This window comes from Phyllostomus hastatus, unplaced genomic scaffold (genome assembly GCF_019186645.2).
Source record: "Phyllostomus hastatus isolate PE091 unplaced genomic scaffold, TTU_PhHast_1.1 phas_contig_86, whole genome shotgun sequence".
NCBI classification, from domain to species: Eukaryota; Metazoa; Chordata; class Mammalia; order Chiroptera; family Phyllostomidae; genus Phyllostomus; species Phyllostomus hastatus.
In genome coordinates this window covers 76,706,765-76,728,591 of record NW_025333977.1, presented here as the reverse complement: position 1 = coordinate 76,728,591, position 21,827 = coordinate 76,706,765, and the positions used below count along the sequence as shown (strand labels likewise).

At 38.3% G+C, this 21,827-nt stretch overlaps 1 protein-coding gene across 1 annotated transcript in view; it reads left to right on the top strand.

The window, feature by feature from the left end:
* MYH15 (myosin heavy chain 15) overlaps positions 1–21,827 on the top strand; it is a 132,084-nt gene that overhangs the window by 65,317 nt on the left and 44,940 nt on the right. The window contains exons 23-28 of the mRNA XM_045851228.1: positions 1,077–1,319; positions 2,324–2,500; positions 4,159–4,304; positions 7,369–7,459; positions 9,442–9,831; positions 17,339–17,465. Coding sequence (XP_045707184.1) covers positions 1,077–1,319; positions 2,324–2,500; positions 4,159–4,304; positions 7,369–7,459; positions 9,442–9,831; positions 17,339–17,465 — 1,174 coding nt within the window. The remainder of the gene's footprint in view (positions 1–1,076; positions 1,320–2,323; positions 2,501–4,158; positions 4,305–7,368; positions 7,460–9,441; positions 9,832–17,338; positions 17,466–21,827) is intronic.

Sequence of the window (21,827 nt, the reverse complement as noted above, 5' to 3'; positions counted from 1 at the left end):
CTCTTTGGGCCCCAGTGATGTTGGGGATTTGCTACTTGACATCCCCCGGCTGTGTTTCTTTGAGTTCCATTTTTTGGGCCATTCTTTTCAGGAATTAGCTAGAAACCAATAGCCTGGATTTTTGCCTTTTTCTGCTCTTGATTTAATAGCTGAAATTACCTAAGCCAGACAAAGTGCCTCTAACTAGCATATTGCAGAGGATGAATAAGGTCTAGACATGGAAGATGGAGATGTGTGTGAAGTTATTTTGCCACGAGCCCTACGATAATTAAGAACTTGCTCACAAAGGGGAGGCTTTACTTAGCCTCTAATAGAGATAAATTAGAGGGGTTCAAAGTTATAAAAGGTGATTTTGTAGCAAAAAGCAATCAGCTCCTCCATTTTTACTTGACCCATAGTGAGAATCAGAGAGTATATTTGAAAGGATAAAAGGAAAAAGTATTTTATGCTGTATGTGTATAGCTTTCAGAATTTACTGCTGGCAGAATCACTGAGGGAAAGATTTTAGATGAAAATAGTGAAATTTAGGCATTGACTTGCAAGTAATCTTATGAATTCAGAATTCAGCCTATGAATAAATCTATAGCTCAGCTTTTTTTATTAGAAGATACCTATATATTAAATAAGTACATCAGGGCTCTTATAACTGTTATAAATATTCTGTTGTCTGAGGCTCATTTCTTAAAAGACTGTATTCTGAGCAGGTACCAACCTCAAAGCGTGTGCCTAGTGGATGCTCCCAGAAGCTGTGATTTAAGCAGCACTCCCCTGGTTTCTGGAGGCATGTTCGCTCCTCCAGGCCACCAGAATTCTATTAAGTGCTTTAGAAGAGGTAATCTAATCTAGTGAATGGCCTGAAAGATCGAAAGCACCTCCAAACACAAGCAACTCTTCTACTTCTCAACAATAGAATCAGGGAAACTGGGAATATTATTTCAGCTGCTTAGGAAAGAAGGTAGGTGAAAGTGCTGGACAGAGGGCAGGCAATTATCTCTTTGCCAGCGTTAAGCAGCATTTTCGCCTAGCTGATAAATTACTTCCAGCTGTTGGCAACAATTTTCTCCTCATCATGGCAGGAGCAAGAGACCCTGGCAAATGCTGAAGAGCAGTGTGAGTCGCTGATTAAATCCAAGATCCAGCTGGAGGCCAGAGTCAAGGCTCTGTCTGCACGAGTGGAGGAAGAAGAGGAGATAAATTCTGAGCTGACTGCCAGGGGGCGGAAACTCGAAGATGAATGTTCTGAGTTGAAGAAAGAAATCGATGACCTGGAAACAATGTTGGCGAAGTCAGAGAAGGAGAAGCGTGCTACAGAGCACAAGGTACTTTTTCTATGATGTTAGGAAGGCCTAGATGCCTGAATGCCACTCCCAACCAGGTTTTGATAGCAGACTTGCTCTGTTTAAATTAACTAACACAGAGGTCTGCAGACTTGAGAAGCACTAGGAGTCAGAAATGGCATAAAATGAAGGGTCCAGTGAACTGCACTGTCCCAATTCAAATTTCCAACTTGATTCATGCGACCCCACTAAATCTGCAGAATGAAACATCTTCATTTGTTCTAATCTTATTATAGCTGAAGTCTAATAGAAAGTGTGGAATGGTTTCATGGGGCCACTAAGTGTCCTTTGTCTGGAAGGACAGTGAGCATGATGCAGTTTTCTGGAAGGTGATTTGGGATGTGTCTGAACCTCCAGCTCTGTCACTGGGTGTAGTTTGACCTTGGGATGCCACCTGAATTCCAGTGATGGACTTTGCTGTTTTGTCCTTTTCAGTTGAAAGTTTTAACTTGTACCTCTTTGTATGGATTGAAGTTAACTGGGGAGTCTGTATCGGATTCTAAAAAATAACTAGTCTCCAGAATGACTCTAATTTTGGCCGATAATTAAATAGCAACTCTGTGCCATTGGTTCACTTTCACAAAAGTACTCGGGCTTGAGACTGCCAGCTTTTATTGTTGCGTATCTTATCAGCTGGAACTCTTTTTTAGCTTCCACTTTTTTGGTGATATTGAGGCACAACAAATTAACATGTGCCCCCTGAATACTCAAAAGGAGGCTCTACCACAACTGGTGTTCTTATTGTACAATAATGTGACTAAAACCTGGCCACCCATTGAGCTATACTGATAATATTTGATTGACCAGAATACCCAGACCATGGCAGGTAACATCATTTTGTGTGTGTGGAGGAAAAAGTGAATTCACAGTTTTTAAAAGTATATCAGGAATTGGGCTAGATGTGGTTCTTCATGACAGCAGCTTAGTGTTATGCGCAGCCTTCCAGTGCTAACTCTAATGAAGCTGTTGCTTTCTTCTTCCCACAGGTCAAGAACTTAACTGAGGAAGTGGAGTCTCTAAGTGAGGATGTCAGTAAACTTAACAGAGAAGTGAAGGTTGTGCAGGAGGCCCACCAGCAGACCCTGGATGACCTGCATGCTGAGGAAGAGAAACTCGGCAACCTGAGCAAAGCCAACTTGAAATTGGAACAGCAAGTAGATGAGGTAAGAAGTGCTATGTCTAGCTGGTTAGCTGTCTGTCTACATATGTACAAATCTACAATTTTTATTTAATTTATCTTGACAGTTTCAGAAAAAACTTAGTAACATGATTTAGTTCCCTCCTTATTAGAAGTAGTGTTTTATTTTTCTTACTGTACATCAAACCACTAAAGTATAGAGAGGCCCCAGCATGTAATCTGCCAGTGTTTAAATGCAAATTCCATACAACCCTGGGCAGTCTGGGAAGAACATTGGGATGAATGATTAAGTGTTATCCCTCCAGGTGGCTGACTTTCCCCCACAGAGCCTGGTATTTTGCCCCACAGATATATGGGTACTCTATTTGATGCTAGTGTTAAAGGATTGATTTAAAGTCCCTGTTATGTCTGCAGTGTGACCTGAGGTTCACTTCTAGCTGAAAGAGATGTAAGTCACAAGCTGTGTTCTAGATACATATTGGAAAGTACTTGTAATGTTCTAAAGATGGTACTGTGTTCTGCCTCTAAACCCCCTGTGATATAAGCTACTGTATTTCAGACTAGCCTCAATGGATAGCTTCATTGTTCTTCCTTTCCCTACCTGGCTGACATAGTATATGCATTCATTCTCTTATTAGTCCCCACAGCTTAGCCTTTATAAAACTGCTGGTAAGGGTGGATGGGATTATTTTTTATTATCATCACCATCACCATCATCATCATCTGCTTTTTCCTCCAGCCTCTCTATTAGTTTCCTCTATTACCTACTAGTTGTCTCACTTCTCTTCCTCTTTCCACGGATTGTGCATCCCACAAAGCCTCTATGTGAGGATTGATTGCTGTCACGTACTTGTTCTCTCCTGGAGTTCATCTACTTCCAGTTTGGTACATAAGGCTTCTAGGAATTCTCCTTCCTCCACCCATTTAAGTTTTATATGTTTTCTCCTTACAGGAAATAACTTCAATTACTAAAAAATAAACATACTAATGAAAAACCAGTTATATTGTAACTGTTATCTATCCTGTTAAAATAAACTAACCTCAATATCATTGTTGGCAACTTTAATTCAGATAAAACTAGCATGTTCTGAGCACTTTGGTATGGTACCAAACTACGGCATAATGTTATGGACAAGAAGAGGGCACCCTGGGGGTGAAGGAGGTGCATGAATTATACCATGTGAGACATGTTTGAAAGGGTCAGGACCAAGTTAGGAGACTTAGGACAGCTATGGAGACAGATTTGCTTGGTATTGCTCCAGGGATCAGAGCTTAGGCTTGTGGGAAGAATTTACAGAGAATATTTTTGCTTTTTATGAAGAAGCACTCTGAAGAAATGGACTTACCCACCCATGAAATGAGCTGCCATATGAAGAAGTGAGCTTCCCATCGCTGGACAGTGACCAAACAAGGCTTCACTAGCCATTCATCATTGGTTCCTTCCTTAGGATAGAATACGTATTCCTTAATCTCCGAAGTTTTCTTCCATCACTATGATTGCTAGATTTTTTTATTATCCTATTCATGGATACAATATTTATTTAATATATCTACATAGTTGGGCATCATTTACAGAATGATGCTTCTATTTTTTTTCCCAGAAGGTAAGTAATTAATGAACACATCTAGTGAAGTATAAACTTTACCAATTTGTTTAGCTAAATGATTATCTCCCTTTGTCAGCTTGAGGGTGCCCTTGAGCAGGAGAGAAAAGCAAGGATGAACTGTGAAAGGGAAAAGCGCAAACTGGAGAGCGATTTAAAGCTGAACCAGGAGACAGTGGCACACCTGGAGAGCAGCGAGCTGCAGCTTGCAGAAAAGCTGAGGAAGTAAGCCACCTTTGTGCCCACACACGGTTCTGGGAGACCTTAGGGTGGAAAGAACAGCTTTCTCATATCATTCATCCTCATGACTTCTGGGCCAGATCTCTCAAAACCTGAAGGGGATGATAACAAGCTTAGGAAATGGATATATATATATATATATTTGCTATACTTTATTATAAAAGAAGAGTGCATGTATAATCTAGAAGAATATAACTGAAATGGCATCTGACGAGCAGATGTGAATGAAAGGTCTGAAGTATATGAGATGTGAATTATTGGAATTTGAGTCTACAAATCAAAAAATAAAAAATGGCTCACTTCTTTTACTTATGGTGAGACCAATGGCACAAAAGTAAAAATAAGTCAAAATAAACAATTGACCCTAATATGAAGTCTTATATATTCTCTGATTACTTAAAAAAATACTTGTTTGCAAGATATACTCTATTATTCATATAGCTATTCTTTGCTATATTAATATTAAAATCTAAAACAAAACTTAACACAACCCAAACTAGTGGAACCTCAGTTCACATGGATGCCCAAGCACCTCAGTGCTAGAGAGTGGCCCTAGTTTCTCAACTCAGTGAAATGGATTTTCTCACCTTTTCCCTTATGTCTTCCTCTGTTTAGCTAGACTTTCTACTAACCATTAGGGATCTTCAAGTTAATTTGGAATATATCAAATGAGAAGGGAAACAGTGAGGGCCAAGAGTAAGGTGAGGCCGAGTTAAAGCTGGGGGTGTGTTGGTCATTGCATCCCACAGTTGAAAAGAGGAGAGTCAGTAGAGCTGCTGTGAGCTTCTGGTTTTCCTGTTTGTGGACATGAGTTTCTGTATACAAGCTTGAGTTCAGGTGTGATTCATATTCTACTAAGTTACTAAACTTGATAAGTGTTTGGAAAAGATGAAATGAATAACCTTATGAATGTAATGGAACAGTGACAGGCAAAATGATGATAGAGATTTCTTAGCTTTTAATTTTGAAGATTGTGTTGAAGCTCAGCAGAGTGAAAATGACCAGAGGGGAGAGGGGAGGGAATTTTAGGGGAAAAGGGGAAGGGTTTACAGGAACAAGCATAAGGGATACATGGACAAAAACTAGGGGGGTTGGAAATGGGAGGGAGGTGGGGAGGGTTGGGTGGTGGGCTGGGATGGGAAAAAAGAAAACTGTATTTGAACAACAATTAAAATAAAATAAAATTTTAAAAAAAGAAAAAAATGATACTCCATATCCTTATAGGTCAAAGAGCTCTGGCATTTTAGAACCCCATGTTTGTGGGAAGTTATAACTTGATGGTAAAACCTTTTCTATAAAAGAAACTATATGTGGAAGTTTAGTATATGATAAAGATGGCATTTCAAAATATTGATAACAAGATAGACTACTGAATAAATGGTGCTGAGATTATTAGCTATTCATTTTCTGAGGTAAAAGTTAATTTCTTACCTCACATTATTTACATATACAAAATCAAGTTGCATTTAAGAATTATATGTAAAAATAAAGCTATGAAACCATTGGAAAATGTAGCATTATTCATGTGAGCAAAGCAAGATATGGAAACAACCTAAATGCCCATTGGTGGCTGAATGCATGAAGAAAGTGTTATGTACATATATAATGAAATATTGCTTAGCCTTTCAAAAGAAGGAAATCTTCCCATATTCTACAACATGGACAAATCTGAAGGATATTATGCTAAGTGGAGCAAGCCAGTCACAGAAGGACAAATACCACATGATTCCGCTTACATGAGGCATCTATAACAGTCAAACTCACTGACACAGGGAGGAGGATGGTGGTTGCCAGGGGCAGGAGAGGGGGAAAGTGCAGCTGCTGTTCAGTGGGTGCAAAGTTTCTGCTACGCAAGACGATTCAGGTCTGGAGGCCAGCCATCTGACACTGTGCCTACAGTTACCAATGCTGTGCACACAAGTATCTGTTAAGAGGATAGATCTCATGTTAAATAAAGACAACAAAAAACACTGAAAGGCAATATATAGGTGATAAGTCTTAGGAAGCTGGCAGGTCACATTTTCTTGACTAAGTCACAAAAGGACATAAAAAGGAATATCTAGGTACAGTTCACTATGTCAAATTTCTAAACACTTATGTGGTAAAAGCCAACAAAGATAAAATTGTGACAAATCATAAGTGGGAGAAATATTTGCAACAGATATCAAAAATAAACACTGAAGAATATTAAAAGAAGCCTGTAATGTAATGATTACATGAACAACCTAGTAGGAAAATGGGTGGAGGATACAGTAAGCAGTTCACTTGGTTTATTGCCCATTTTTCACTCCTTATAGTTGACAAATACTGTCATCACTAATAAACATTTAAAACAAGGACATTTAAAATAAAACAATGGCATACTAATCTAGTCCCTCAGATTAGAAGCATAAATGTAGAGAAATAATAATCTCACACTGCTGTCGGAGGTCAGAGGGCAGGGCTGTATGTTTTTAAGCACATATTTGCCCTGACCCAGCACTTTTCTGCTCAGTATGCATTCTGTGGAAACACTCAGTTGTGCACAACAGGCATGTGTATGAAGTGTTATCTGTAAAAGCAAAATACTATTAGGAAAACCTAAGTGCTTATCAATAAGGAAATGGATGAATGAAATCACCGAATGTCTAAATCATGGACTTGTGTATCACAGTTAATTAAATGAAGCAATCTATGTGTGAGCCAACATGAAAAAATTCTCCAAAGTATTATTGGGTTAAAAAGAAGTTATAGAACTATAAATACAAATGTATACAATATTAAACCTATCTCAGTAAAAAAAATGATTTCTACTGATATATGAACAAAAACATATGTTAATACTTAAAAACATGTTTGGGTAGATTCACACCAAACTGGTGGTGGTGTTTACTTCTAGGGAAGGAACAGAGATTGGATGTGTAATAGCCAAAAAAATACTTCAGATGTAGACGTAATAGTTGAATTTTTACAATGAGAATGAATTCATGTGTTGTTATATAATTCTAAAAATAGTTAAACAAAATGTTATTATGCTGAAGAATTTCACTTGGTACGTTTTTCCAAGCAGGAAAGAATTTGAAATGAGTCAGATGAGTTCAAAGGTGGAGAATGAGAAAGGCCTGGTGGTTCAGCTGCGGAATGCGGTTACAGAGCTTCAGGTAACCACTTATCGAACACCTGTGAGGACCTGTATTTAGACAAACGGGCAATGACTGGCGCTTTGGTCACAAATGCTCTGCCAAGGTGTCCATACTGACAGCCAGCTGCAGACAGAGGCAGGAAAGAGCAGTAGTTAAAAAGTAAATGAGGGCATTCCACGGATATGTGAATCTAGGCAAAATTACTTTTTTAAGCTTAAATTATCTTATGAGGATAATAAAAACAAATCGCTAATTTGTTCAATGCTTGCCATGAACCAGGCATTGTGCTAAAACTCTGGACATATATTTTTTGACTTGTTAATCCTCCTGACAACCTAGAGCTAATATTATTAATGCAATGGTACACATGCCAGTCCATGGTAAGCCCTGTGCCTGACCCATGCGGTGAGCATTCAGTGTTAGCAATTTAACTTTTATGATGGTTGGTCCTTATGATTAGACGTCAAGTATGCTACAAATGTGTTTTGTAGCTATATATAGCCTCAAAACATTTGATAATGAACAACTATTCATAACTTTTAGACCATGTGATGGTTTTATACCATATGACCATGTTGTACAATAATATAAATACTGTATATGTGTACTTATAAACCCTTACTTATGCATACTGATGGGTGTTTTTCCTTTGGAGCTAAATATTTATGTCAGTAATTAACCATTACTCAAAATAATTTTAGAACCCCTTTCTGATAATTTCTTCTGAGATATTTTAAGCCAAATTTAAAAAAATCTCACTGCTACATGGACAGGCTTTCAGACACAACATTACTCTCCAAGTAATTATCATTTTCACAAGGCTTGTCTCCAAATGATACTTAACTTTATCCAAAATAAAAAAAAATTTACGTTTATCCAAAAGACAAATTTTCTTACCTTGGTGATTTTTTAAAATGCTCTGAAGATTATTTCTGAAGAAATACTTTGGAAATGTTGATCCAATGGCAGCACTGTTTGTGGTAAAGGTGTTGGATCCCAAGATGACTAGTTGGAAGGAGATCACATTTACATGGATGTGAAATCATAAATGTTTTTAGCATCTACTCTGTCGTGACTTACCCACAGATCTGATAGCCTATGTATTTGGTATAATCTATAAACTGGCTTTCTTTAAGCTATGGTACTCTTATTTAATGGAAGGGAAAACATTCTAACATAGATTCAACTTTTCACTCTACCCTCACCTATGCCTAATTATTTAAGGTGATGTTAATGAACCTCAATGGCTTCAGTGTACTATAATACAATGATGTCATCAAGATGTATAGAGCTATTTGCCCCTACACTGAAAGAATTCGGGACTCTCAGCATTCTTACCACGCTTTTCTTTGTGTAATAACTCTGCTTCTAATGGTATCAGATTATTACTCTTTAGTAGTCCCCCTTCCTCCATCAATTCCACTTTGTTACTTCAGATCTCCTGCTATTCAAGACGACCTGAAGATTAAAAACCAAATAACCAAGTTTGCCAAAATTGTGTATGAAATTAAATTGATATTGTTTAGGAGTAAGTTGCTTAAACTCAGAGATATTCATTATATTGATCAGAGTTTTGTCTGAGTTTCCAGTGTTTGAGACTGTCAGGTAAATGAATTCCAGATGAGTGAGGTATTACATATAAAATTTGTGTTAATTTTTTACAAGCCACCTTAAAATTATGTTTAATTGTTATGTGAAGGTGTTCTCTATTCCTTTGGAAAGTGCTCTTAGTACTAAGATTTCCTCTTCATGTATCTCACTTCATGGAGTTGCTCATCACCAAGGGCTGGGAGATATGGAGGGAAAGCCAACTTATATTCTGGTCTTACTACTGATTTGGAGCAAGTTAGTTAGTTTCTGGATATTCTATCTTCCCTAACTATTAAATGGGGACCAAAAGTGTTATGTTACTTTTCTTAGCTGTGAGAAATTAAAACATATATATATATATACCAAAGTTAAAAAAAAATAGTTAAGCTCAAAATTATTTGTTGCTACAGCCTCAAATACAGCATTTGAAAGAGGAACTGGAAGCTGAAAGGACCACTCGAGCCAAGGTGGAGAGGGATAGAACTGACCTCACCCAAGAACTGGAAGACTTGAATGAGAGGCTGGGGGAGGCAGGAGGGGCCAGTTTGGCTCAGCTGGAGAAAACTAAGAAACAAGAAGCAAAATTACAGAAGCTTCACCGAGACCTGGAAGAGGCTACACTGCACTTTGAGGCAACGTCTGCCTCTTTGAAGAAGAGACATGCATACAGCCTGGCTGAACTCAAGGGCCAGGTAGAAAATCTACAACAGGTCAAACAGAAACTGGAAAAAGACAACAGTGACTTGCAGCTACAAGTGGATGACCATCTGATCCATGTTGAGCAGATGACCCGAGCTAAGGTAATAAATATTCCCAAGCCCTCCTTGGGAAATTAGAATAGAGAATTAGCTAAAAAGTAAAAATTAACCAGCTTGGTGACTTGAGGTATTTGCTAATGGAAGCTACAGTTCTTCAGATTGACAAGATCAGATGTAATCTCAGGGGTCATTCTCAATTAAGGTTCTCATGGCCATCACCTAAATGTAGTCTTACAATGACTTCTAGTTTTATTGGAAGTCAGTCCATGTTCCTTGTGGCTCTTTCTTGTGATGATGCTATAAGTTAGTAGGCTGGAAAAGTGAAGCCACCAGCTGTTTGAGCAGTGTGTCTCTCCTTCCTTTTTTAATCCTTACCCAAGGATATGTTTATTGACTTTAGAGGGGGTTGGAGAGAAAGGGAGAGATAGACATTGATGTGAGAGAGAAACATCAATCAGTTGCCTCCTGTATGTGCCCTAACTAGAGATTGAACCCACAACCTAGGTATGTGCCCTGACCAGGAATCAAACCCACAACCCTTTGGTGCACAGGATGATTCTCCAACCAACTGAGCCACTGGCTCAGGGCAGGAGTGTGACTCTTGAAGAATGGCTTTGTGTTGGGAACACCCTTTAAGAGTGACCCAGATACTTCTTTATTCTGAATAAATGAATGTGGACACAAACAGCTTTGCTGAGAGAAGAAAACTTTTTCTCTCTCATGTCCTCTGGCATCTCTTTAACTGGCCAGCACTGAAAGCAAGTTTTATGACTTCTTTTTACTTCATTGAGCCTGCTAATGTATACATTGAAAGCTCTCATCTCAAATGACTAGCATCAGATCACAGGTAATGACCACCCTACCTTCTGGCAGTTGAGAGGAGGCTTGTTTTAGGTCAAACAGGAGATTTTCCTTGTGAGAAAAATTTATAAAGGCACTGGGAAAGAAGCAAACCAACAGTGAAGCTTGATCTTCATGGACCATGGCCAGAAAAATGTGCAATAGAATTTCTTTAGAAATATTGAGTGGCTCCTAAAATGTTTAGCATTAATTCCCTTTAAAGACCACATTAAGTAAAAAGAAGCACAGTCACCCTGATTCCCAATGCCCACCTTTGCCCTTTCTTTTCATTGCTCCAGCCACCCACCCCCAATTACCTTACAAAATAAATCTAGTGGGGACAGGTCCTCTCTTTCCCTCGCTCTTGTGTGTTCTGTATTTTACTGTCTTTCACTCAGCAATGGGAGCATACTCTCTCCATGCCGTGTAGGCTTCATTTGCCTTCCTCAGATCAAGTGAGGTCCCAGAAGACCTTCCTCTCTCTGTACTCTCCCATGTCTCTTGTTTGTCCTCAGGAACGTGTCTGCTTCTACACAGTTCCATAGGAAGCCACGCAATCATGAAACTGTTGATAGGTTCATCATAAATCCTTGTTAATTAGGCATTAATTTTATATTTTCCAACTTCCTTTAGAATCTAATTGCTTCTCCTTTCTTTATTCTTAAACTTTGTTTTATTTTTAAAACAAACAAAATCCTTCCTCAGATCTAATCCTGCCTTTTTGAATCTTTTTTTTTCAGTAAATAAGACCCTAACAGATAAAATGAAGACTATTTAGTAAAACTTCTCTTTCCCCTTATGTTATATTTCTTTTCACTCATCCATTTCTTTCCTTCTTGTCCCAAAAAATAAAATATTCTTTGACATAACTATTATTCACCCATTCTTTAAAAACTAAAATAAAAAAGACTTTTCTTTAGGTACTAATGATTGCATTTTGAGAAGAAAGCAAAGGCTGTCTATATCTGCCTTAATCTCTCTCCTTGACCAAAGAATAGTGTTCTATTTACTTATTGCTGTATAACAAATCATTCCCAAACCTTGTAGCTTAAAACAACAATTTATTATCACCTTTCCTGGTTCTGGTGATTGATAGGCTTAGCTTCGATGGGGGTTGAGGCTATTTTATCTGATTTTTTTGTTCACTCAGACATCTGGCCCCTGGGCTGGGATAGCCAGAACAGCTGGGGGTGGGTTGGACATCTCTCTTTCCATGTGCCCTCTCCATAGGGCTAGCTTGGGCTTCCTCACAACATAGCAGCCACAGGGAAGTGGACTTCTTACATGGCTGTTCAAAGCACTAAGACAAAGTATGTATTCCAAAAGACCAGGGCAGAAGCTGGAAAAATTCTTCTAAGGTAAACTTAGAGTGCAGTGACTGTTTGTGACTCCCATTAGTTACACGTCACAGGGCCAGGGGTCTACACAAGGGTATAAATACCAGAGGGTATGGTTCATTGGGGGGCCCACTTTGGAGACTAGCTTCCTCAGGTAGGAATATACCTCTCTACCTCCTCACTCCTTTAACACCAGCAATGTCTTTTATTTCTTCAACTTTTCTTCATCATCTTTTTTGATATAGGGGAAGGAAGGAAAGAGAGAGAAGCTTCAGTGTGAGAGAGGAACATTGATCGGTTTCCTCTTGTATGTGCCCCAACCTGGGACCAAACCCGCAACCTAAGCATCATGTATCCTGACCAGGAATCAAACCCATGACCTTTGGTTTACAGGACAATATTCCAACCAAGTGAGCCAAACCAGCTAAGACTCTACTTTTCTTAAAAGCCTTCTCTTAAATTGTTCTTTCAAAGATAAGTAGTGATCTTTTTTTTCTCATACCAGCATTTCTAAAACCAAACTTATCATCTTCTCCTGCAGCTGGTGTTTCCTCTGGACATTTCTGCCACTGGCACCTTGGTTCTGCCCATCACCCAGGCTCTAAGCCTATGCCTGATCACTTGTTTGCTCTCCTTTTCTTTGCTTACCGGTCAATTCTTGCAGCAGGTCCATTCTGCACAGGCTTATAGCTTTCCAGTCCACTCCCACAAACATGTGGCACTTCTATTACCTTTTAACTGGACTATTGTGGTGGTTTCCTAAATTATCTTTTTTTGCTTCTGGTCTTCTTTTTTCTAATCCATGCTATAAAGTATCCATATTAATATTTCTAGACTTGGCTTTATCGAATCATGTCTCTAGTTAAAAGTGATCTGAGAACTTTTGCCTTTTCCAAACTAACCTTCTCCCTGGAACAATCAATTTCAACTTCCCACATTAAAATTTATCTGTTTCTGAATTCCTCTAGCACTTTTAGGGCCCCTCTTATACTGCTGCATTATAGCCTTTTAACTTTGCTTAAATAGAAAGCATATCTAAGATAGAAGCTAGGTCTTATTTTACTCATGTTTACTGCATGCTTTGCATAATCTGTGCACTCAATTTCTAGCATTCACTTTTACACATGTGAAAATTACACAGAATTTTGGGAATTCTTTGGCTCATGGGTTCAGTAATTTGTCCAAGGTCACATAATTATATGTCATACATGGGCCTCAACTTGGAATCCAGTGTGTATCTGTGGGTCACCACATCCTGCTGCTGCCTTAAATATTTGTTGGTTGGATAAATTCATTCTATTCACTTTCATAGGCATATACATTATGCTGAACTTTTTCTTGAATTGTTTACTTCATCTTTCCTGAATTTTAATGCCAGAAATGCCAATAATCAATGGTACACTGGAAATGGAAGCATTTTCAAAAGCATATTATGCTCACAGAGAGGCCCAGGGAAATTTAGAAGTTATAGGCAACCTCACAATTACTTTGATTATTTTGAATTCCTATTGGTCCCTGCATTTATGGGAGGCAGCATTTTTATGCATCATTTTAAGAACTGGATGTAAGATGAATGTGCATTTTTCCATTAACCTCTTCTCGTCAAACTTAAGTATCTATCCTTATGCTTCAATGTGAAGTTCCTTTGAAGGTACAACACCAGTCTCACTACCTTTGAAGATCCTGTGTATTAACATACTTTGTAAATTAAAAATGCTGTAATAATGGTTAGCAGTGTCCACAGATGCCTGCCATTGAAACTACGCCTAAGGCTAGTGCCTTTTCTGTCTGCCCAGGTGGCCATCTTCTCTGCAGACTTGCACAGCCCAGCTGGGCTCTACCACACAGGTGTCTCTTGAAAACTGGGGATACTCTGGCTCCTCTGCTTGCCACTTCCATGCATCATTAACTAAGTTGTCTTATACAGACTTCTGTTCTTTCACCCCCAGCAAACAGCTGCCTCACATAGCATATTTAGGACCATAAACAGAAGTGCCATGTCTCATACATGGATGTGTCCCTCCTGGCCCAGTTAATGGGTCATTTATTACTTGAGACAACAGAAAATAAAAATGATTAACAGTCATCATATTTTTATCTAGTTTCCTTTGGGACTTGGGATTCATGACAATTTGAGCCAAATAGGACATCAATGTCCTTTGTTTTTACTAACTTATGTAACAAATGGAATCTAGTGTTACCTGCACAGGCAGTTATCATTTCAAATCCTAATTACAACTTTTACTAGCTGTGTGAATTTGGCCAAGGTGTTTAGCCTTTCAAACTCTTTTTTCTCATGTATAAAATAGAGTCAACCTGAACTCTTGAGGAATATCATGAGGAAAAAACAATGAGTGTGCCAATTTTTATAAATGAGAAGAAACATATTTGACATGGCAAATATAATTACAAATTTCAAACCATCTACATGCTGTTACATTTATCACTATTACAGTTTTCATCTAATAAAATTGGAGGCTCTGGGTAATTGAGTGTGCCTGGCCTTTAACATCAATGCTCTGACTGATGTGATGTTGATGGCATCATATGACAAGCTGTCACAGAATATCTACCAGGTGTGGTTTTACAACTACCACCAAGCCTGGGTGTGCTATGGGACATCTGTGAGCTAACAGTATATGACTTTCCTCATTAGCTTCCAAGTGGGCACACACCTGAGTTGGCTCTTCACTTGTTTTCTAACCTGTGGATAATATCCTGATCAAGTTAAAAAATAAATTGGGGGTTAGGGTTTATAAGGAGAGCTTGACTATGACCTCTAAGTAAACTCTAGTGGGTATGATTGGCTAAACTCTCGCTAAAGTATGCAATAATTTGAGTGTCTCCAACATTTATAAAGTGCCTAGTTTGTGTCAAGCAGTACATCAGGCCTTGGGAATATAAGGAGATATAATCAAGTAGTCTTTCAGAGGAAGCTTAGAATAATCAGGAGCATGAACTCAAACAGAACAGCATTCAACACAGTGTAGACTCCAGCTGGAGAGCATCAGGACATTTGCTGATTCAGAGTTTCCCTGAGGACCAAACCTGGAATCATCTTTTAAGTGTTTCTGGCCCTTGGCCATTACTATGTCATAAAAATTAGGTTAACATTGAGACTATTAGATTTACTGCCAGATTCACCATTTTCTCAAATGCCTTTGGTGTGATGTCTTCTTTGTTTTCTTATTCTGCCATGTCCATAGTACTCTTTCTTTGTAGAGACAAAAGTTCATGGGGTGGTTGTATGGACTGGCACTTAATACATGTAAAGAGCAAAACACAGAAACAGCTATGTAAAATTGATGGACCTATGGATCTGTAGGACTACCAATGTCATTTTACCATGTTTGACCATAAGAATGATAAGAATACAAATTAAAGCTAGGTAAAGAGCATAACACCATCTTATATTTGGCAGGTCTTGGTCCTAAGAATATAGGGTTTCAAAGTTACTTGTGTTACTTTCCAGAGTATAGCAAGAATCCAGTGTTAGATTGGTTACTGAAACCAGGTAGAAGTGCAAAGATGGATGGACATATCCCTTTTTCCAAGCATGAAAAACCAGTTCTGAGAAGTTGCAGTTTGGAATTGAAGTATTAACCCAATAGAGTTATCCTGCGCCTGCAGCCTTCATGATCATGAGGGTGCAGATGCTTTGACCATTCAAATTTCTGTTGTTAAGAAAGTGCTGCTTCTATCTATCTATTTGCTCCCATCCTGCCTGGTCAGCCTTTGGCTGTCCTTCCTTTTCCCTCCATTCCCTCTCCCCTCCACCACCCCCCTCCTTCTATACCTATCCCATTGTTTTTTGAGCTTCCACTATGAACTTAGAACTATTCTAGGTACTGGAGGTATATCTGTGATCAAATAGAACCTTCTGATGGCACTTAAATTCTAGTGGGAGAGAAAGATGGTTAAATATATATTGGGTTGGCCAAAAAGTCCATTATGTTTTTTCTGTATGATGGCTCTAGTAGCACTTACTGTATTTTGCTATGTATAATGCACACCCATGTTTTTGGCCCAAACTTTTAGGAAAAAATTTTTAAAAAATTTTTATTCAATTTTTTAATTTATATTTTGACACTTGTTTTTTGTATTGTTGTATTCTGCATACAGCTATTGTTATTGCTTTCTAGAGTTACACTTTTAATACATAAGCATAAATAAAAAAATTAAAGAGATTTATATAGATATGGAATTAGTACTACCATGTACAATGCACATCCTTATTTTTCCCTCAAAAAATCTGGGCAAAAAAGTACACATGACACATGGCAAAATACAGTAGTTTTCTTTAACTTCATTTGAAACAATTTGGTTAGATTGTATTGTGACAGCTGTCATATCAGCATGTATTTAAAAAACATCAAAATTGATGAATTTTTGTACAGCCATTTTAGTATTGAAGATGGAAGAAAATATATTATATTTTGGCATATTTATGCTTTATTACTTCAAGAAAGGTAAAAATGCAACTGAAATGCAAAAAAAAGATTTGTGCAGTGTATGGAGAAGTTGCTGTGACTGATTGAAGGTGTCAGAAGTGGTTTGCAAAGTTTCTTGGTACTATTGACATTTTGGCCAAATAATTCTTTGCTGTGGGCTGTCTTATGCATTGGAAGATATTTAGCAGTACCCCTGGCCTTTACCCACTAGGAACCAATAGCAGGATATAGCCAATATACTCAAAATATCCAAATCAATAAAGTTATTGGTGAAAATTTTTAAAATGTCTTATTTTATGGAAAAACTGTAACAGACTTTTGGCCAACCCAATAATATAATTTTGAGAAATGATTCTGTACTTCATTAGTATTTGATATATTCTCTCCCAGAAAAACAAAGAATTCTGGAGAGGGTCCAATACCCAGAGAGTTAGGTTTATCTATTGAGACCTATAGTCTGAGAAGTTTGGGTCTCTTAGAAGCCCAGACCCTGAGTTTATTGTGCTTGCTTAAATTAGAAGATGTGGCTTCCCAATGTTGGTTGTCATCTTCAGGGAAGAAGAGAGAACAAGGGTTCCAGGCACCTCCCATCCCCTCCTCTCCCCTCCTTCTCTCTCCCCACTTCCAATGCAGCTAATTCAGCATGGATTCCTTTTTTTAAATCCTCACCTGAGGGTATGTTTATTAATTGTAGAGTGAGAAGAGAGAGAGGAAAAGAGAAACATCAATGTGAGAAACACTGATCTGTTGTCTCCCATATACACCCTGATAGGGAATCAAACACAGAACTTAGGTATACACCCTGACAGGATTGAGTTCTCAGCCTTTTGGTGTACAGGATGATGTTCCAACCAAGCCACTTGGCCAGGATCAGCATGGGATTCCATGAGCCATGTCCAACCCTTCTTTCTCAACTTGTAGGCTAATGCTGAGAAGCTCTGTAGTCTGTATAAACAGCGCTTGAATGAAGCAAATGTAAAACTAGATGAAGTGACTCAATTGGCAAATGCCCTGACAGCACAGAAGACAAAGCTACAAAGTGAGAACAGTAAGTAAACATGCTGCTTCACTTGTGACTGAACCTCAATCACGCAGACAGGGGTGAGGGGGTAGTGGAGAGAGTTGAGATGATGAACCAAGTACTGAGCCTGAGTAGGCATTTGAAGATCTTAGGGAAAGAATGAGGCTTCTGATGCGCTGTGTCTACAGACATGCCCTCATCTGGGAAGGGATACCTCTGAGTCACTTTGGGAGGCCCTGCCTAGCTCTCTTCTATGGAAGGGAAAAGCAATAAGCAATTGGCTGAAGCACTTAAGTTCAAAAGACGGTAGGGGTTGTCCACCTACATGACATGTATTGTAAGGTCTACTTCATTAAAATAGTCATTTTTTTCCCAATTTTTCAATAAGGAAGCCACACCCTTTAAAAAAAAACTCAGTAAAAGCCATAGTCTGTACAATGGGCTACAAGGGTCATAATGGGCTCCTGATTATGTCTCTGACCTCTGCTGCTACTTTTCCTTCTCTCATTTGGCCTTGACCACCTTGAGCTCTTTGCTGTTGCTTTGAACACACCAAGCACATTCCCACCCAGAGTCTTGCCCTGGCTTTTCCTTCTGTCTGAAACCCCCTATTCCTTCTGCGAGACTTGAGGATGAGAGTTAGTCAGATACCTGGGGGAAGTTAGGCTATGCCTTATTGGGAAGGTGACATCTGAGCACACACAACCTGCTTTCCCCATGTGCTTCTTGTTCATAGTACTTCATACCTTAAAACAAACTACACACTTGACATAATAAATATGATGATTTGTCTGTCTCCATCTGCCACACTATAAGCTTTGTGAGGGAAGGGGGATGTCTGTTTTGTTCACTGATATGTGTCAATCACCTGGAGCAATGCCAGCTCCTTGTTTCTGCTCCACAGACATTTGATAAATTAAAAATAGAAAAATGTCCCATGGTTTACTATCAACCACTATTGGGAGTTGTGTGTGTACATTTTTGTAGTTTTTCCAATCTTTTACATTGTGTCAATTATTGGTGTAAGAAATGTCCAAACCTATAGAGAATATTATGAGTTTATATGACCAAAATGCCAACAATTTCCAGGAAGCAACATCTCAACAGGTTGAGAAAATGCTCTGGAGACTGGAATTTTTCAGCTCATTATACACATTAGAATAAAAGGAGGAGATGTGAGGAAGGTTACTTGGGATCCATTGGCAATAGATTAAGAGGGCAGGAGAAAGCAAAGTGAAGGTTGGATAAAAAGCATAATAGACACATATTTCTTTTGCATTGGTGGGCACAATAATTAACATTTATAGCAGGCAGACATGGTATGCAGACAACCAAATAGCAATGAGGAGTTCTGTGGTCTGGCGCTTTAGTGGTTATGCCTTGAAGGGTCAGGGAAAGGAGATTACTCTGACATGTCAAAGGTATGTTATCTTAGATGCAAAAAGACAATGCACAGGCTCACTTAAAGTAAATAGTGACCTTTCTCAAGGAAGCTACAGATGTAGGACACAGCTACCAGCCAGACTCACTTTTAATTAGAAATGTTTATGTTCAGATCATCCTATGTGGTTATTTTCAGTCCCTGAACTTGTAGGACCCCATGCAAGCCTCCCCTGAGCTTGTCGGGTTTGGTTATATGGCCTCTTTTTTGTTCACAATCTAATTGGGGTTTTTCTTTTTCAATTTGTCATAAGCTTTTTTTTTGGTATCTTAGCCATTTATAATGGCTTTTGTTTTTTAAATATTTTTAAAGGAAGAAATAAATATTTATTGATTTGTGTGAGAGAGAAAGACATCGATTTGTTGTTCTGCTTATTTATGCAGTCATTTGTTGACTCTTGTATGTGTCCTGACCTACAAACTTGAAACCTTGGCATACTGGGATGACATTCTAAGCAACTCAGCTACCCGGCCAGGACTGTTAAGGTTTCTTTTCATCCATCAAGTAGAGGGACTGTAGTTTACTTAACCTTTCCCTGTAACTTGTTTCTCTGCTATGAACAGCATGTGACTAGATGTTTGTCTGTAACTATAATTATTTTAGTAATATATTTCCAGAGACAGAATTTCTAGACCAATAAAAATAAATAATATGTTACTGATGCCCAGAGGCACTCACTTTAGAACAAGAATGGAGACCATTTAGACTGTGTAACATCCTTTGCCAATGGATACCTCTGATTCTAGATGCTAAATCTAGAGTCAAAACTACACACCTAGAAATCTAGAAGAGAAAAGTGTTTTTGGTTCTAGCAGGGACACTGAATAGGATTCTTCCCATGCCGGTGATAGAGTGTATGGCATGCGGCCCTGCTACAAAACTCTGAACTTGATCTTCTGTGCCATTTAGGATGTAGTCTGGCTGTGGACTCCACAGTCCAGAGACAAGGCTGGAGAATCACTGTGTATCTAGCTCCAAAGGAAGTGTTGTATAAAATTTGTTTTGATAGGCATTGCCTACTTCCCCCTAATTATTGCCGTTAATTGTCTACTCATTTTTTTTTATAAGAAAATTGGCAGGTAAGTGAAATGAATGTGGGTCTGAGATGCTAATTCTGCTCAGGATGCAGAACCTTTTCCTTCCTTTCATACTTATCTTTACATTTGACTTTTGTGTGAACTAAATTGAAAGTACTATATATGTCTATGCAAACCCCTCTCTTCTCACTGGGTCTTTGTTCCAGATTTTTTCTGGTGCTTCTTTGCTACTACCATCAAAGCATTTTTCTCATGCCTGGGGGAGACCAAAAGTAAATGTGATCAATTAAGTCATGTTAATGAGTTCTGGGTCTGCAACATATGTGATGTATTAGTCTCAACCCCTCGTGGATTGGCATTTCTTCACAATCATTTTAAGTATGATGTTTTCACCCAGAAATTCTCAAAGTTTGGTCCACAGATTCCCAGTGACTGTCAGAGCCCTCTCAGGGGTCTTTGAGGTTAATGACTTTCTTCCATTTTGACCCTGAACATACATCTCCTTAGTGTTCTGTGTGCTACAACCAGAAGTATGCATAAAGCATTTCTGTTTCATATTGAAGGGAGGCATGTAGATTAAGTTCTGAGTTGAACTAGCAGTTTTTTCAGGGAGCATCACATTTCCTTGAAAGAATGATTGACAAATATACTGTGCTAATTCAGACTTAGATATTTAGCAGGTACTTCTCAAAAATGAAGTGAGCCTGTCATGTCAAGGAAATAACTGACAATATTTGTTGCAATAAAATTGGAGCTTTTAGGCAAAACTTATGTTTTGGAAAATGTTTGTGTCATCATGAGCTTCATGGCTTTCAAGTCTTAAAGACTTTTCTTTGGTTTGCAAACCCGCACTCAATCCACTGAGCTATACCAGCCAGGGTTTCTTAAAGACGTTTCTGATGACACCAGCAGTGACACTGGAAAATGATTTTTTTATATTATGTAATGAAATATGCCAAATTGGAAGGTCCGCATAATTCAGTGAACACAGATTTTTTCAGATCACCACTGCATAATATTACAGAATAACTTGTGGGCAAAAGATCAACTGACGTTTAACATGGACTGATGAATTCAGTATAATGGTAAAAAAAAGATTGATTTGGTTTATTTCATACTGCAACTAACCTGTAAGAAATTTCTGTTTGTTGGGTTTTGATGCAATAGCAAATAATGGTCACAATTATGTGAAAAGACTATGGTTGTACATCCCTCTTTTCCAATTACATATCTGTGACAGGCTGGATTTTCTTCATATACTGCAATGAAAACAGTATACTGCAATAGATTGAATTCAGAAGTGGGTATGAGATTCCAGCTGTCTTTTATTAAGCCAGAGATTTAAAAAAAATGTAAAATAATGTCATTTTTTTCTTTTCTTTCTTTTTGTTTGGTTTTGGAGAATAGATTTTCTTCTAAAAATGTTGTTACATTGACATGTTAACTCAGCATTAAGATATTTATTATTATTTCAAAACCAACTAATACATATTTTAAATTCTGATACACTATCTATTGACATAAAACTCACATTAGCAAAATCGCATTGGGGCTCAAAATGATTTGTAACCATGTGAAGCACCCCTGAGACCAAAAGGTTTCAGAGTTCTTACTTCAGCCCACACAGGTGCTTCCTTCCAATGTTGAGTTTTAGAATTTGTTTGTCTTAAGAGGGGCAGGGGTCTAGATAGATATCTGGGACTTTATTGTTGCACTAATTGCACTGAGGAAGCAACTGCCTTTGCTGAGGATTGGCTCAGCTTTTAGTACCACTTCTAATAACAACAGTATTTCTGTCCTATTATTGATAAAATAAGCTAATCAGGGAGTATAGATTAGAGCGTAATAGAATTTCCCTCTCTTATGGTCACATTCTCTACTGTTTAATGACTATTTCTAATATTTGTTTAG